At 46.1% G+C, this 16,482-nt stretch overlaps 1 protein-coding gene across 2 annotated transcripts in view; it reads left to right on the forward strand.

Annotated features, from left to right (window-relative positions):
* OSBPL10 (oxysterol binding protein like 10) overlaps positions 1 to 16,482 on the forward strand; it is a 324,062-nt gene that overhangs the window by 296,094 nt on the left and 11,486 nt on the right. For both annotated transcript variants that reach the window (XM_049871176.1, XM_049871175.1), the window contains exon 8: positions 5,454 to 5,934. In XM_049871176.1, coding sequence (XP_049727133.1) covers positions 5,454 to 5,934 — 481 coding nt within the window. The remainder of the gene's footprint in view (positions 1 to 5,453; positions 5,935 to 16,482) is intronic.

The following is a 16,482-nucleotide window of genomic DNA, read 5'->3' on the forward strand; positions in this document are numbered from 1 at the left end:
TTTCAGTAGTTTTCTGGAGGATTCCTTAGGGTTTTCTGTGTATATAATCATGTCATCTGCAAATAGTGATAACTTTACTTCTTCCTTGCCAATCCGGATACCTTTTATTTCTTTGTCTAGCCTAATTGCCCTGGCTAAGACTTCCAACACGATGTTGAATAAGAGCGGTGATAAAGGGCCTCCTTGTCTGGTTCCCGTTCTCAAGGGAAATGCTTTCAGGTTCTCTCCATTTAGAGTGATATTGGCTGTTGGCTTTGCATAGATGCCCTTTATTATGTTGAGGAATTTTCCTTCAATTCCTATTTTGGTAAGAGTTTTTATCATGAATGGGTGTTGGACTTTGTCAAATGCCTTTTCTGCATCAATTGATAAGATCATGTGGTTTTTGTCTTTTGTTTTATTTATGTGATGGATTACATTAATGGTTTTTCTGATATTAAACCAGCCTTGCATACCTGGTATAAATCCCACTTGATCAGGGTGAATTATTTTTTTGATGTGTTGTTGGATTCTATTGGCTAGAATTTTGTTGAGGATTTTTGCATCAATGTTCATGAGGGATATAGGTCTATAATTTTCTTTTTTTGTAATGTCTTTACCTGGTTTTGGTATCAGGGAGATGGTGGCTTCATAGAATGAGTTGGGTAGTATTCCGTCATTTTCTATGCTTTGGAATACCTTTAGTAGTAGTGGTGTTAAGTCTTCTCTGAAAGTTTGGTAGAACTCTGCAGTGAAGCTGTCCGGGCCAGGGCTTTTTTTTTGTTGGGAGTTTTTTGATTACTGTTTCAATCTCTTTTTTTGTTATGGGTCTATTTAGTTGTTCTACTTCTGAATGTGTTAGTTTAGGTAGGTAGTGTTTTTCCAGGAATTCATCCATTTCTTCTAGGTTTTCAAATTTGTTAGAGTACAATTTTTCATAATAATCTGAAATGATTCTTTTAATTTCAATTGGTTCTGTTGTGATGTGGTCCTTCTCATTTCTTATTTGGGTTATTTGTTTCCTTTCCTGTATTTCTTTAGTCAGTCTAGCCAATGGTTTATCAATTTTGTTAATTTTTTCAAAGAACCAGCTTTTGGCTTTGTTAATTCTTTTGATTGTTTTTCTGTTCTCTAATTCATTTAGTTCAGCTCTAATTTTTATTATTTGTTTTCTTCTGGTGCCTGATGGATTCTTTTGTTGCTCACTTTCTATTTGTTCAAGTTGTAGGGACAGTTCTCTGATTCTGGCTCTTTCTTCTTTTTGTATGTGTGCATTTATCGATATAAATTGGCCTCTGAGCACTGCTTTTGCTGTGTCCCAGAGGTTTTGATAGGAAGTATTTTCATTCTCATTGCTTTCTATGAATTTCCTTATTCCCTCCTTGATGTCTTCTATAACCCAGTCTTTTTTCAGGAGGGTATTGTTCATTTTCCAAGTATTTGATTTCTTTTCCCCAGTTTTTCTGTTATTGATCTCTAGTTTTATTGCCTTGTGGTCTGAGAAGATGCTTTGTAATATTTCGATGTTTTGGACTCTGCAAAGGTTTGTTTTATGACCTAATATGTGGTCTATTCTAGAGAATGTTCCATGTGCGCTAGAAAAAAAGTATATTTTGCAGCAGTTGGGTGGAGAGTTCTGTGTAAGTCAATGAGGTCAAGTTGGTTGATTGTTGTAATTAGATCTTCCGTGTCTCTGTTGAGCTTCTTACTGGATGTCCTGTCCTTCTCCGAAAGTGGTGTGTTGAAGTCTCCTACTATAATTGTGGAGGTATCTATCTCGCTTTTCAATTCTGTTAAAATTTGATTTATGTATCTTGCAGCCCTGTCATTGGGTGCGTAAATATTTAATATGGTTATGTCTTCCTGATCAATTGTCCCTTTTATCATTATATAGTGTCCTTCTTTATCCTTTGTGGTAGATTTAAGTCTAAAGTCTATTTTGTCAGAAATTAATATTGCTACTCCTCTTCTTTTTTGCTTATTGTTTGCTTGATATACTTTTTTCCATCCTTTGAGTTTTAGTTTGTTTGTGTCTCTAAGTCTAAGGTGTGTCTCTTGTAGGCAGCATATAGATGGATCGTGTTTCCTTATCCAGTCTGTGACTCTCTGTCTCTTTATTGGTGCATTTAGTCCATTTACATTCAGGGTAATTATAGATAAATAAGTTTTTAGTGCTGTCATTTTGATGCCTTTTTATGTGTGTTGTTGACAATTTCATTTTTCCACATACTTTTTTGTGCTGAGGCGTTTTTCTTAGTAAATTGTGAGATCCTCATTTTCATAGTGCTTGACTTTATGTTAGTTGAGTCGTTATGTTTTTCTTGGTTTTTATCTTGAGTTATAGAGTTGTTATACCTTTTTGTGGTTACCTTCTTATCTACCCCTATTTTTCTAAGTAAAAACCTAACTTGTATTGTTCTATATCGCCTTGTATCACTCTCCATATGGCAGTTCAATGTCTCCTGTATTTAGTCCCTCTTTTTGATTATTGTGATCTTTTACCTATTGACTTCCCTGATTCCCTGTTATGTGTATTTTTATTTATTTTTTTTTAATTAATCTTAATTTGTTTGTTTTTGTGATTTCCCTATTTGAGTTGATATCAGGACGTTCTGTTTTGTGACCTTGTGTTGTGCTGATATCTGATATTATTGGTTCTCTGACCAAACAATATCCTTTAGTATTTCTTGTAGCTTTGGTTTGGTTTTTGCAAATTCTCTAAACTTGTGTTTGTCTGTAAATATCTTAATTTCGCCTTCATATTTCAGAGAGAGTTTTGCTGGATATATGATCCTTGGCTGGCATTTTTTCTCCTTCAGTGCTCTGTATATGTTGTCCCATTCCCTTCTTGCCTGCATGGTTTCTGCTGAGTAGTCAGAACATATTCTTATTGATTCTCCCTTGAAGGAAACCTTTCTTTTCTCCCTGGCTGCTTTTAAAATTTTCTGTTTATCTTTGGTTTTGGTGAGTTTGATGATAATATGTCTTGGTGTTTTTCTTTTTGGATCAATCTTAAATGGGGTTCGATGAGCATCTTGGATAGCTATCCTTTCGTCTTTCATGATGTCAGGGAAGTTTTCTGTCAGGAGTTCTTCAACTATTTTCTCTGTGTTTTCTGTCCCCCCTCCCTGTTCTGGGACTCCAATCACCCGCAGGTTATCCTTCTTGATAGAGTCCCACATAAATTCTTAGGGTTTCTTCATTTTTTTTTAATTCTTTTATCCGATTTTTTTTCAGCTATGTTGGTGTTGATTCCCTGGTCCTCCAGATGTCCCAGTCTGCATTCTAATTGCTCGAGTCTGCTCCTCTGACTTCCTAGTGCGTTGTCTAATTCTGTTATTTTATTGTTAATCTTTTGGATTTCTACATGTTGTCTCTCTATGGATTCTTGCAACTTATTAATTTTTCCAGTATGTTCTTGAATAATCTTTTTGAGTTCTTCAACAGTTTTATCAGTGTGTTTCTTGGCTTTTTCTGCAGTTATCCTAATTTCATTTGTGATATCATTAAGCATTCTGTAAATTAGTTTTTTATATTCTGTATCTGATAATTCCAAGATTGTATCTTCATTTGGGAAAGGTTTTGATTCTTTTGTTTGGGAGGTTGGAGAAGCTGTCACGGTCTGCTTCTTTAAGTGGTTTGATATGGATTGTTATCTCCGAGCCATCACTGGGAAACTAGTTTTTCCAGAAAATCCGCTAAAAAAAAAATGCAGTCAGATCCTTATCAGAGTTCTCCCTCTGGCTCAGGCTATTCAGATGTTAATGAAGCCGCCTGGGGAGGGTGGGGGAGGGAACAGAGAGATAGGAGAGTAGCACCTCAGAATATAGCCAGAGTTGCTTGTCTTGCTTGGAATGACTATTATATCTGAGATTCCCACGGGCGTGTCGCCTATGTGTGCTGGCTGTGTGGAGATTGCCCCCGGGGGGTCTGGCCCGCTGGAGTCACGGTCAGATCCTCCGCTTCCAGCCCCATGCCCAGCGTCAAGGCTCCCCTACTGGGACGGTGCACTCTCGACTCCAAAATCAGTCGCTGCCTCCCGGGGACTTCTCATCCCTCCAGCCGCGTGGCCGTGCCGCCCCCGAGAACCAGTTGGGCCTCCTCCCGGGGTTAGTTCAGATGGGTGGAGCAGCTCCCCGTGCTTGTGCCGTGACCGAGTGTCCCGGCTGGGACGCTGTTCTCCCCACTCCAATACCAGTCGCTGCCTCCCAGGGACTTCTCCTACCGGCTGCGTCCCACGCCGCCTGCACGACCCGGCTGGTCCCCTTCCCGGGGTTAGTTCAGGGGGGTGGAGCAACTCTCCGTGTTTATGGCGTACCTGCGTCCAGTCCAAATCCCTGTGGGACGGTTCTCCGGCTCGGATGCTGCTCTTTCTGCTCCAAGACCAGTCACTGCCTCCCGGGGACTTCTCCTACCGGCTGCGTCCCATGCCGCCCGTGGAACCGGCTGGTCCCCCTTCCGGGGTTCAGGAGGGTGGAGCAGGTCTCTGTGCTTGTGCCGTACCTGACTGGTACGCTGGCTCCAGGCTCTGGAAACAATCGCTGCTTCCCGTATTAGTTCGTTCTCCGTCTCTAAATCTGTGTTTGTTGTTCAGGGTTCGTAGATTGTTATGTATGTGATCGATTCACTTGTTTTTCCGTGTCTTTGTTGTAAGAGGGATCCGAGGTAGCGTCTGCCTAGTCCGCCATCTTGGCTCCGCCCCCCCTACTTAATATCTTAAGTGTGCTAGGGCCCCACAACAAACCTTGGGGCAATCCCTATGCCAGTCCATTTACCAGAAGGTTCTGTGTGGTAAGTGCCAGACTATGTCTTTGTAACTTGTGCTTGTTTCCTCTGGCCCTGCCTTGCGGAACAGCCTCCGCACATGAAATATCCATGGTCCCTCTTTTCATGGCAGCTCTGCTGGGCAGCCTGCCCCCTGGGCCTCTGGATCAGGGCCCTTTCCACAGCTTTACCCTGCCTTGGTCATGTCAGGGTTTCTATATACTATTGTCCTACCAGAGATCTCCACACTCTTATGTTGGTGGTGGTCACTGGTCGGCCTGGACCCCTCTGCAGTGGCACAGGCAAACCTCAGTATTCATGTTCATGAGAACCTCTGAGCACCCCGCTTGGTTGTGCCTGGTGTCAGGAGGAATACAGAAAAGCCTTTCCAACCTTTTTCCTTTATGTCCATGAATAATGGAGGGTATTCATGTGTGAGCAGAGCATTGGAGTGGAGGAGGGAGAGACAGCGGCTGGTGTTTCAGCCCAGACAAGCAGAGAGGAAGGTTACTGAAAACAGTCTTAGCTGGGTTGGCTGTGACATTGCGCCCACAGCAGCCATGTCCAGTCTCTTTGATACTGTTTCCTCTGATTTGTCGTTTGTGCTTCAGCCATGGTGAATTTGCCTGATGGTAGCTGCCATGGTGTTTTCCTTTTTGTGTGTGTGATCACAGGGATTCCTGTCTGACTATGTCTCCTTTTGCATGCAGGTGGTGCTTCCCACATTTATTCTGGAGAAGCGGTCCTTGCTGGAGATGTACGCAGATTTTATGGCACATCCAGACCTGCTGCTGGCTGTAAGTGCTGGAGCCACGCCCGAGGAGAGAGTCATTTGCTTTGTGGAGTATTATCTCACAGCCTTCCATGAGGGCCGCAAGGGGGCCTTGGCCAAGAAGCCCTATAACCCCATCATCGGTGAGACATTTCACTGCTCCTGGGAAATCCCCAAGGACAAGGTCAAGCCAAGGAGGACTGCTCCCCCCTCTCTGGCTGGCTGTCATGACAGCGCAGTGGCCGATGACCCTTCAAAAAGCTACAAACTGAGGTTTGTGGCCGAACAAGTGTCCCACCACCCACCCATCTCCTGCTTCTACTGTGAGTGCAAGGAGAAGAGGCTATGCGTCAATACTCACGTGTGGACCAAAAGCAAGTTCATGGGCATGTCCGTGGGGGTCTCCATGATAGGGGAAGGTAAGCCATGTTGATTGTTGGAGTTTGGCTCTTAACACGGTGATCGTTGTCTACCCCGTTGGCGATGGATGGTCATGGGTGTGGGTTTCTTTGTTTTTATTTTGTTTTGGAATGAGGTGGGGGTTGTTCACTATGGATCATGTCTGCTTTCTGGTTCCAGTAATTTCCCAGTGGGACTGAGGTGTTGGAATAGATAGACTGCAGCTGTTTACCTATCAGCTGCCCAACCTGGATCTTCACGTGCAGTGGATATGTGTGAACCGCGTTACATAGAATTTTTTTTCACCTTTGCGTGAGTATTGGGGTTGGCTCCAGATCTGTGAAAACGCTTTTTTTTTTTTCATTCTCACCAGTGTTCTGGCTCATAGACAAGGAGGATAATAGTGCTGCCTATTCAAAATTTGCTCCTAAAAATTCCCAGGGCAAATCTTTGGACTCTGTGCTAGAGATTCTGAAGCAAGGATGTGGTATAATCACCCCACTGGTGGATTACACGTTCTTATTACAGCAGATAGCTGTGAATGAAGTTTATTCATTGTTTGAAGAAGCCTACAACAATCCTGGTTAAATTCAAGCATCTGTGTTAGTGGTTCTTCAACTTTTTTTGGTCACAAATTCCTTTGAGGCTCTGAGTCAGTGGACTGTCTTTCCAAACAAACAAAAAATACCTATCACAAGATTTGGCTTTCAGTTTCTGGGAGTACATGGCTCTTTGGAAACCCTTCTAAAACCCCGTGTGGTAAAAACACCTTTCATTTAATTAGCACATTTATATCGAGTACTTGTTAGGTGTCGGACACTGTTTCAGGAGCTGTGGATACTTCAGTGAACAGAACAACAAAAAATCTCTGCCCTCATAAAGCTTCTAGTCTGCTGGGGGAATAAAATAAATCAGCCAGCTATGTGATACATGGAACCCTGGTGGCGCAGTGGTTAAGAGCTTGGCTGCTAACCAAAAGGTTGGCAGTTGGAATCCACCAGCCACCCCTTAGAAACCCTAAGGGGCAGTTCTACTCTGTCCTGTAGGGTTGCTATGAATCAGAATCAACTCGATGGCAATGGGTTTTTGGTTTATGTGGTATGTTGGGAGGTAATCAGTGCTATGGTGAAAAATGAAGCCCGGAAGGGGCCTGGGGTGTGCTAGGGAGAGGGCAGGTTGAACTTATAGAAGGGATGGCTGGGGAAGGCCCCACCGAGAGGGTGACATTTGAGCAAAGACCTCAAGCAGTGGTGAGGGATGAGCCTTGTTGGGTTATCACTGAAGAGTGTGAAAGGCAGAAAGAACCAGGAAGAGACCTAGTACTGGTATGTTTGTGGAAGGCTGAGGAAGCCTGTATAGCTGGATCAGGGTGACAAGGGGGAAAGGTTGTAAAAGAGGTCAAAGGGCTGACAGTGGCTAGATGGTAAGGACCTCATGGACTGTTATTGGGGATCTTGACTTCTCCGTTGAGTGAGCTGGGGAACCATTGAGAGCTTTGAGCAGAAGAGTGTCATGAGCTGACATATTGTAGTAAGATGGTTCCAGCTGTTGTTAAAAATAGATTATAAGGTGGTAAGGATGGAAGCAAGGAGACCAGTTGGGGGATTATGATAAATCCAGTCAAGAAATGATGGTGGCTTCCATGGACCAGGGTGGAAATGGTTGGAGGAAGTGAAATGTGATAAGAGCCTGGATGGATTCTGAAGGAGAGCCACCAAGAGGACTTGCCTCAGGATCATATGTGGGGTCCTGAGAAGAAGGGGAGGCCAGGGCTTCTGAACTGGGGAAGCAGAAGGATGGAGTTGGCATTAGGATGGAGTTGCCGCTAGCTGAGTTGGGAAGACTGCGGGCTGGTGGAGGAGGGAGGCGGCATAGGAGACAGGATGTATAGATAACTCTTCCTTGCTTATTGTTTGAGTACAGTTGTACTGTTTAGAAAAAAAAACCTACTCTTGGATTCCAGTTCTCTGTTCTGTCTTTGGGCTGTAGCTTGCTCTCTGAAATGCTTCTTATCATCCATTCAGAGATAAGACAGCAACTCCAGAACGCCCCCAGCTGACACTGCCCTGATTGGCACTTGAGAAAATACCTTCCTCTCCAGGATCATTTGGGATCAAGAAATTCACCAGAGACAGAGTCGATTTGTGAAGAAGGCTGGGGATGACCTGGGCTCCCTAGTATTAGGCCTTTTCTGTAATTCACACAGGGTGGGAAGATATGTGTTGGGGAGGGATGCGTATATTCCCCTTTACGTAAACCTCACCAACAAGAAATGCTGCTCTTCCCTTAAACGTTCTCTTTGGTGGGAGCGCAACATTGCAACCGTTTCCTAATGAGGAAAAATCCCAGCACAAGACTGGCTCGCCTAGCTTTGCCTGTTGTTTAAAACGGCAGCTCGATGTCAGAAGTGGTCTTCCCTCTTAAGGAGGATTTATTACTAGTGAAGACAGGATGCCGGAATCTGGTGGCTGAGCGAGGAGGTACCCATCTGTCCAGCTCCCTGGTTTTCAGCCGTGCCTACACGAGACAAAACGGACTGACACAGTGGCTGCAACAGTGGGCTCAAACATAGCAACAGTTTTGAGGGTAGTGCAGAAATGGCAGTGTCTCCTTCTGTTGTACACAGGGTCACTGTGAGTCGGAACCGACTCAGCGGCACCTACCAACAACAAATAGAAGCTCACTTCAAAAAGCATTCAGTTGCTAAAAAATACTTAGCAAACCTCTGATGAATACAGCTATCCCTTACTTTACAGATGAGGTGAGCGAGGGAAGCAAGTTGCCTAAGGACACATGAATGGCCCCAAACAACATACATCTGACCCTCACCACAGCCCAGTGAGGAGGGTGACCCTCACCACAGCCCGGTGAGGAGGGTGACCCTCACCACAGCCCAGTGAGGAGCGATGCAGTCCCTGAGGCATGCACCCTCTTCCACGGACTCGACTCTGATCTGTGGATGAAGAACCTGTGTCTGAGAAGGTTCGGGGAGTTGAAAGTCCAGAATATAGAGTGGAGTGGTGGGAAGCAGCAGATGGGGGACCAGGTTAGGGTGGTGGCTGGCACAGAGGCTCTTAGTGTCCCTGTAGGGGCAGAGGAGGAGCCCTGGTGGTGCTCAGTTAAGCACTCAGCTGCTAACCAAAAGGTGGGTGGTTTGAACCCACCAGCCACTCCATGGGAGAAAGATGTGGCGGTCTGTTTACATAAAGATTTCTACCCTGCCTTATAGGGTCCCTGTGAGTTGAAATGACTCAATGGCAGTGGGTTAATGGATGAGAGCGGAGTCGGGCATGTGGATAGACATCTGTCTCCCTGTGCCCTGCCTATCTGAAGGCTAGAAAACCCGCTTCAAGTGGGTGTGCTTCCAGAGGGCGGGGTCAGGGTATTAGGTCAGGTGGTTCCTCCAGGCCTCTCTGACCTCCGTGACCGCTTGTTCCCCTGCGGTCAGCCTTCTGCCCACTCCGAGCAGCAGGGAGCAGACACTGTACAGTGCTGTTAAGGTCTAAGCTGTGTGGTAGATCCCAGCAAGCAGGTCTCAGGCCAGGCCTGGGTCCGGAACCTCTATGAGCCGCATGACAGAACTCGGGTGACAACCTCAGGTTGTTCTTACTGTTGAAGACGAGAATAATGCAAGGAAGAGAATTTCCGAGGGCCCCGTGTGGGAGGTTTATATTTGCATTGATGTGGATACTTGGGTTTGTAATAAAAAACGGGAGCGACATTAATCTTGATTTTGACTTATCTGGGGCTCCAGGTTTTCATCGGTTGCCAAAAGCCCCAAAGCGCACCTATGTCATACAGCTTATACCAATAACAGTCTTTCCCTTTATTTAAAAACAAAAATTGGTATTCAAGAAGCTCATCTCATTCTGTTTAAGTTATTGAATATTTATTTTTATTTCCCACGTGATAAATTCCTGGAAGATGAAATATGTTTGTCTGCCAAACAAGGCAGAGCATTCAGGCAGTTTATACCTTCACACCGTTAGTTGATGTGTAGGCTTTTATATGAGTCGGTAATTACCCCCCCATTTCATAGAGATACTGTTTTAAATGTGTTTGCTTCTTTATCTGTAGCAGTGGGTCAGTCAAGTCATTCATGGGTGTGTTTATTCATCTGTTCATTCTTTTGATAAATAGATGTCCCTGTCCTCAGTGCTGGGGACGCAGCAGTGACCATGACAGACAAATCCCCTGTCCTTTGCAGAGCTGACGTCCTAATGGGGCAAGTCAGACAGAAAACGTGCATGAAATCTGCAGCGTGAAAGATGATGGCTGCTGCTAGAGAGACCAAGCAGAAAGGGATGTCAGAGGGGGCCAGGAGCCAGGGGATTTTGCAATGTTAAATAGGGCAGTCTTCAGTGAGGATGGAACACTTGAGTAAAGACTTGAAGGAGGTAAGAGCGCAAGTCAAGTGGATGACTGGAGGTGTTCCAGGTGACAAGAACAGCACGTGTAAAGGCCCTGAGGCAGAAGGGTGACTGGATGTTCCAAGAACAGTGTAAAAGCCAGTGTGGCTGGAACAGAGGGAGTGAGGGGGAGAGTAGGGGAGATGAGGTCAGCAAGGAACGGCCAGGTCATGGGGGGTCTGGTGGGCCATGGAAGGATTTTAGCTTTTATTGTGAATGAGATGGGAGTCATCAGAGGAAAGGCGTGATTTTAGCAGCATCACTATGGCTGCTGCTGTGTGAGGGACAGACTGAAGGCAGGGACAAGGGGCAAAGGTAGAAGTGTTGTTAGGTGCCCTTGTACCATGTACAACAGGACAAAATACTGCCTGGTCCTGCGCCATCCTCACAATCGTTGTTACGCGTGAGCCCGTTGTTGTAGCCACTGTGTCAGTCCATCTCATTGAGGGCCTTCCTCTTTCTCACTGACCCTCTACCAAGCATGTTGTCCTTCTCCAGGGACCGATCCCTCCTGATAACTTCTAAAGGTAGAAGTAGAGGGACCAATTATTTGTTTTCTCTCTTCCTCAATCTCAGACACACACACACGCGCGCGTGCGCAAAGTTTAAATATGTTATTAGTCAGAATAAGTGTTTAGTGAGTATAGTGTCTTCTTGTCTTAGTCGTCCAGTGCTGCTATAACAGAAATACCACAACTGGATGGTGTCTTAGTCATCTAGTGCTGCTATAACACAAGTGGATGATTTTAACAAAGAGAAATTTATTCTCTCACTGTCTAGTAGGCTACAAGTCCAAATTCAGGGCTTCAGCTCCAGGGGGAAGGCTGTCTCTCTCTGTCGGCTCTGGAGGAAGGTCCTTGTCATCAGTCTTCCCTTGGTCTGGGAGCATCTCAGCACAGGAACTTCGGTCCAAAGGGTGTGCTCTGCTCCTGGTGCTGCTTTCTTGGTGGTATGAGGTCCCCACGTCTCTCTGCTCGCTTCTCTCTTTTATATCTCAAAGGGATTGGCTTAAGACACTATCTAATCTTGTAGACCCCATTAATATAACTGCCACTAATCTATCTTATTACATCATAGTGATAGGATTTACAACACATAGGGAAATCATATCAGAAGATAAAATGTAGATAATCATACAAGGGAATCATGACCTAGCCAAGCTGACCGATATTTTTGGAGGACACAATTCAATCCATGACACTTCTGATAAAATTAAATGTATTTCCTGACATCTAGAAAATGTTTATTCAAGTTCTTTACTCTGAGGATTCCTCCGCACTCAGCAGAGATGCTTGTTGGCACTTGTCAATTCCTGGGAAAACCACAGATTCTGCCAATGGAGTATAGGGTAGATGCCTCCCTGTCTGTGGGCCCCTAAGGCGGGTATTCTGGAAATTCTGGTATAGGTAAGGACTTGAAAATCCATTTCTAGTGCTTTAGGGAACTCTCCAATCAGAGAACCTCAGTCTCCCCCTCCCCGATGGCGTTTCCTTCTCCACTCCCAGTGGTCATTCTGGTGTGGGACCACCTCATTTGTGATTGTGCTTCATACCTCCTCCCTCCCAGCACATTTCGTTCTCCTCCCCACCCCCCACCCGCCTGTCTGCCCCCTCCTCTGTCCTGCTGCTCCATTGGTGCCTCCAACCCTTCCGCTTAAAAGCCGCGCCACACAGGGCTCCTTCCTTAGCCAGGTATAACGCGTTGCCTCCTTTTCATCTCTTCTGGAATTTTCCTAGCCCTGAGAGACTAGTGAGGTCCCTGTACCCCTACTTCCCTGACTCTGGCCTATGAAGTGGACTGACATCTATACCTTCTCTTGTTTGGGGGAGTTGTTGAATGTCCTTCTCTATTGGGTAGGCACGTGATGCCTCAGGATCTTAGCTCACCTGTCCCTGGGGTCAGGGGCTGGGCTTAGAATTGACTGTGCACAGCCCGGAGCCTGAGTGACGTGTTCTCAGATGCTGTGGGTGGGAGCCATTTACCACCGTCTCCCAAGGCCCCCAAATGGAGTCATTCCTGAAGCAGAATTAGGATTTACTGCTCTTACTTCTACCTGCTTGGATGTTCTAGTTAGAACTTCTCAGTAACTAGGGTGCTGAATTCAGAAAGAAGGTTCTAGAGGGACTCTCGTAGCCTTCCCCCCCCCCCCCCGCCCCCGGACATAGGACACAGCCCTTTCTGGCCACCCACCTCAGTGTATTCCTGCTGTGGGTGGACCTTCAAGGCCAGGGGGTGGTCGGCTCACTAAGCAATGCTTTCCACCCAGCGAGGGGGCCTTAAGTTTGCCGAAGCCCTTTCGGTAGCTAAAGCCCACCTGTCACAGATAGGATCTTATTTTTCACACGAAATACTTCTAAGAACCCTCAAACTTCAAAGCAGAAGGTTCTAGCACCTGTAGTCTGAGCTCCGTGGATGGGTTGGGACACAGGAGGTGGGCAGAGACCCGGTTCCTTTTCCTCCAATTTGTCCCTGCACTGATCCAGCACATTCCATGAATCTGTTGACTGGAATTGAAGTGAACATTTTGCACAACCCCTCATTTTACAAATTAGATCTTAGATGGGTCCCCTTGAAACTGAACATAAATACAGGGACTTCTTTCAAATTACTGCCTTTAGGCTCTGGCATGTTTGACTGCAATAAAAAGGGTCTTATAAAGTGCTTCATCCTGCCCTGAATTCACTCATGCTGCCGCTCAGGGACCACCTGCCTTCTGCAGCTCTCACACAGAAAGCCCCCAATTGAGACACTGTTCTTTCAGCCCTGCAGTTGATGTCGGGGGAGAGCAAGGGCCCCCCAGCCACTTCCCTGTGCCCCACTGCTGGGAGCGAGGGGCCTCCAGCAGTTCTTCCAACAGGCTTCCCCCCGCCCATCCCCCAGAAGCCATAAGAGAAAAAAAAAAAAAAACCCACATTGCCTTAGGGTCAATTCCAACCCTTAGCAAGCCTATAGGACAGAGTAGAACTGCCCCACAGCGTTTCCAAGGAGTGGCTGGCGGATCTGAACCACCAGTCTTTTGGTTAGCTGCAGAGCTCTTAACCACTGCACCACCAGGGCTCCTGCAAATGGCGTAGCCTCTTAATTGAGATTGTTTCTGGGGAATCTGGGGAGGGCAGTTAGCTCTTGTAAAAGAAGTGGCAAGTTTGCCTGGAGCTGGTGAGCTGACCCTGCAGGTGCTTGCAAGGGGATTCCCCAGAGCTGCAGCGTAAATGTCCTACAGGAATGTTTGGTTTCACTGATGGAGATCCCGTGCAAGATGATTTAATCAGTTTGAAAATCTTAACACTTTGCCTTGTGCTTATTGGTAAACCAATTTGTGGAATTTAAAATGAAAAATCTCCCAGCGTGAGGACTAACTACGAAAGGAAAGATTGATTAAATGGAGTTTCTCAGCTTCTCTCAGCTCCTCTGGTGATCCCATTTGTAAGTCTAATTTTATTGCAGTCTTTTATTCGTATTAGGGACAGATACTTTTTTTTAAGCAACTCTGAAGAAACGAGTTAATTCAGAGAAGGCATCATCACGGCGATGTAATGAGTGAGCACCCATTTATGGATTTAAAGGAATGCGGGCTCGGCTTGCCAGCACCTTCCATCAGCTCAGCTTGCTCACAGACTTCTGAGGACTGGAGGGAAATGTCTTCTTTTTCTTTTATTGTGCTTTAGATGAAAGTTTACAGAGCAAATTAGTTTCTCATTAAACATTTAATACACAAATTGTTTTGTGACCTTGGTTGCCAGTGCTTCGATGTGTCAACACTCTCCCCTCTCCACCCCAGGTTCCCTGTTTCCCTTTGTCCCATTTTCCTGTCCCTTCCTGCCTTCTCGTCTTTGCTTTTGGGCTGGTATGCCCATTTAGTCTTGAGTACGTAACTGAACTATGAAGCCTGTTCCTCACGTGTGTTTTTGTTGGCCCTATACCACAAACCAAACCCGTTGCTGTCTCATAGCGACTCACGGCGATTCACAGGGACCCTATAGGACAGAGTAGAACTGCCTCATAGGGTTTCTCGAGGAGCAGTTGGTGGATTCGAACTGCCAGCCTTTTGGTTAGCAGCCGAGCTCTTAACCATTGATCCACCAGGGCAGATTAGACCTGTCTAATCTTTGGCAGAAGGGTGAGCCTCAGGAGTGACTTCAGCACTGAGTTTAAAGGGTGTCCAAGGCCCATACTCGGGGGCTTCTCCAGTCTCTGTCAGACCAGCAAGCCTGGTCTTTTTTTTTTTTTTTTGGGCGACTTTGAATTCTGTTCTACATTTTTCTCCCCCTCTGCCTGGGACCCTGTATTGTGATCCCTATCAGGGCGGTCAGTTTGATGGAAATTTCACCTAGACTTAGAAAAGGTTTTCCTGGAGGTGAATGGGAGGAAGATGCTGTCTCTTACCTAAAACATTACATTTTCACAGTCTCATCCCACCTGTCTCTGCCATCCCCCTATGCGCATAACCCGAGGCCACACTTCCTGATTTCTTCTCTGTTGCCAAATGAGAGCTACTTAAGAGAGCGCTGGGTAATTAGAGCAAACTGGCAGGATTCTGGCAGTAGGTCAGGGCGTGTGCTTTTAACTGAGTGTTGTGATGGCCTTCCCTGTCCTTGTGGCAGCCCTGTGAGGTGTGGATGCTGGTGTCCCTGTGCCACAGATGAGGAAACTGAGGCTCAGACAGGTTAAAACCACCAGGGTGGCGAGCGACAGAGGATTTAAAATTCTCTAAGGTCTCACCCAGATCTTTAAGATGACGCTGTGGCATATTCTCCATGTAAATACGTTGGAAAGAAAGTAGTAGTCGTTCGGTCTCAGCTCACAACCTGCTGCCAATTCCGACTAGTAAGTTTGTTAAATGTGAGCGAGCCCAGGACTCCGCACGCTGAGATCATGCCATGTGGTGTCCTTTCTGAAGAGACAGCCTACTGGCTAGACTAGGAATGGGTGGGAGCCCCCAAGGACCCCAACTAAGGTCGGGAAGGGTTCACCACAAAATAGGGACAAAATAGAAATTGGAGTGAGGTTGTAGTGTTGGGGAGACATATTATCCACCTGGAAAGCTTTACAACCAAGCAGTCTGTTAGCAGGGGGCCGGTTAGCTTAGCTGGTTAGAGTGGGGTGCTAATAACACCGAGGTTGTGGGTTCCATCCCGTACGGGCCAAGGAAAGACATGGCTTTTGGAGCCCTGGTGGTACAGTGGTTAAGAGTTCGGCTCCTAACCCAAAGGTTGGCAGTTCAAATCCACCAGCCACCCCTTGGAAACCCTATGGGGCAGTTCTACTAGATTTGTCAGCAACGAGTTTGGTTGGGTTTTTAGTCTGTTACAGCAAGGTCCCTAGATGGCACAAACGATTTGTGCTTAGCTGCTAATCTAGAGGTTGGAAATATGAACCCACCCAGCGGTGCCTGGAAAGCATAGGCTGGGCACTCTGCTTCTGATAAGATCACAGCCAAGGACACCCTATGGAGCAGTTCTACCCTGTAACACATGAGGTCAGCATGAGTCAGAATCAACTGGACGGCAGCTAGCAACAACAGCAAAGTCTCTTAGCACCGGTGGGGCGGATTACCTAGTAAGCAAGGTACGCACGGGCTTATTTGTGCTAACTTACTAATCAGTAGTGCACAGTTTCACCTGTTGTTCACCACATACCCCCCCCCCCACCATGTGAAATTGTGCACTACAGATTAGTAAAACAAAAAACCAAACCCATTGCCCTCTAGTTGATTCTGACTCATAGTGACCCAGTAGGACAGAGTAGAATTGCCCCACAGAGTTCCCAAGGAGCTTCTAGTGGATTTGAACTGCTGACCTTTTGGTTAGCAGCGGTAGCTCTTAACCACCACGCCACCAAGATTTCCCAGATTAGTAAGTAAACACAATTAAGCTGTATGTACCTAGCTTACTGTAAGTCTATACATACCTTATAGGGAGACCTGGTGGCAAGGTGGTTAAGAACTCAGCTGCTAACCGAAAGGCTGGCAGTTTGAATCTACTAGCCGCTCCTTGGAAACCCTATGGAGCAGTTTTACTCTGCCCTGTGGAGTCCCTGTGAGTTGGAATCGACAACAATGGGTTTGGTGGTTTTGGTGCATACCTTGCTTACTGGTTAATCTGCCCCTGGGTAGGGTGGGTGTGGATAGGGTGGGCATACGGGAAATGAACCTCCTTCCCT

Source organism: Elephas maximus, chromosome 27, assembly GCF_024166365.1.
Source record: "Elephas maximus indicus isolate mEleMax1 chromosome 27, mEleMax1 primary haplotype, whole genome shotgun sequence".
Lineage (NCBI taxonomy): Eukaryota > Metazoa > Chordata > Mammalia > Proboscidea > Elephantidae > Elephas > Elephas maximus.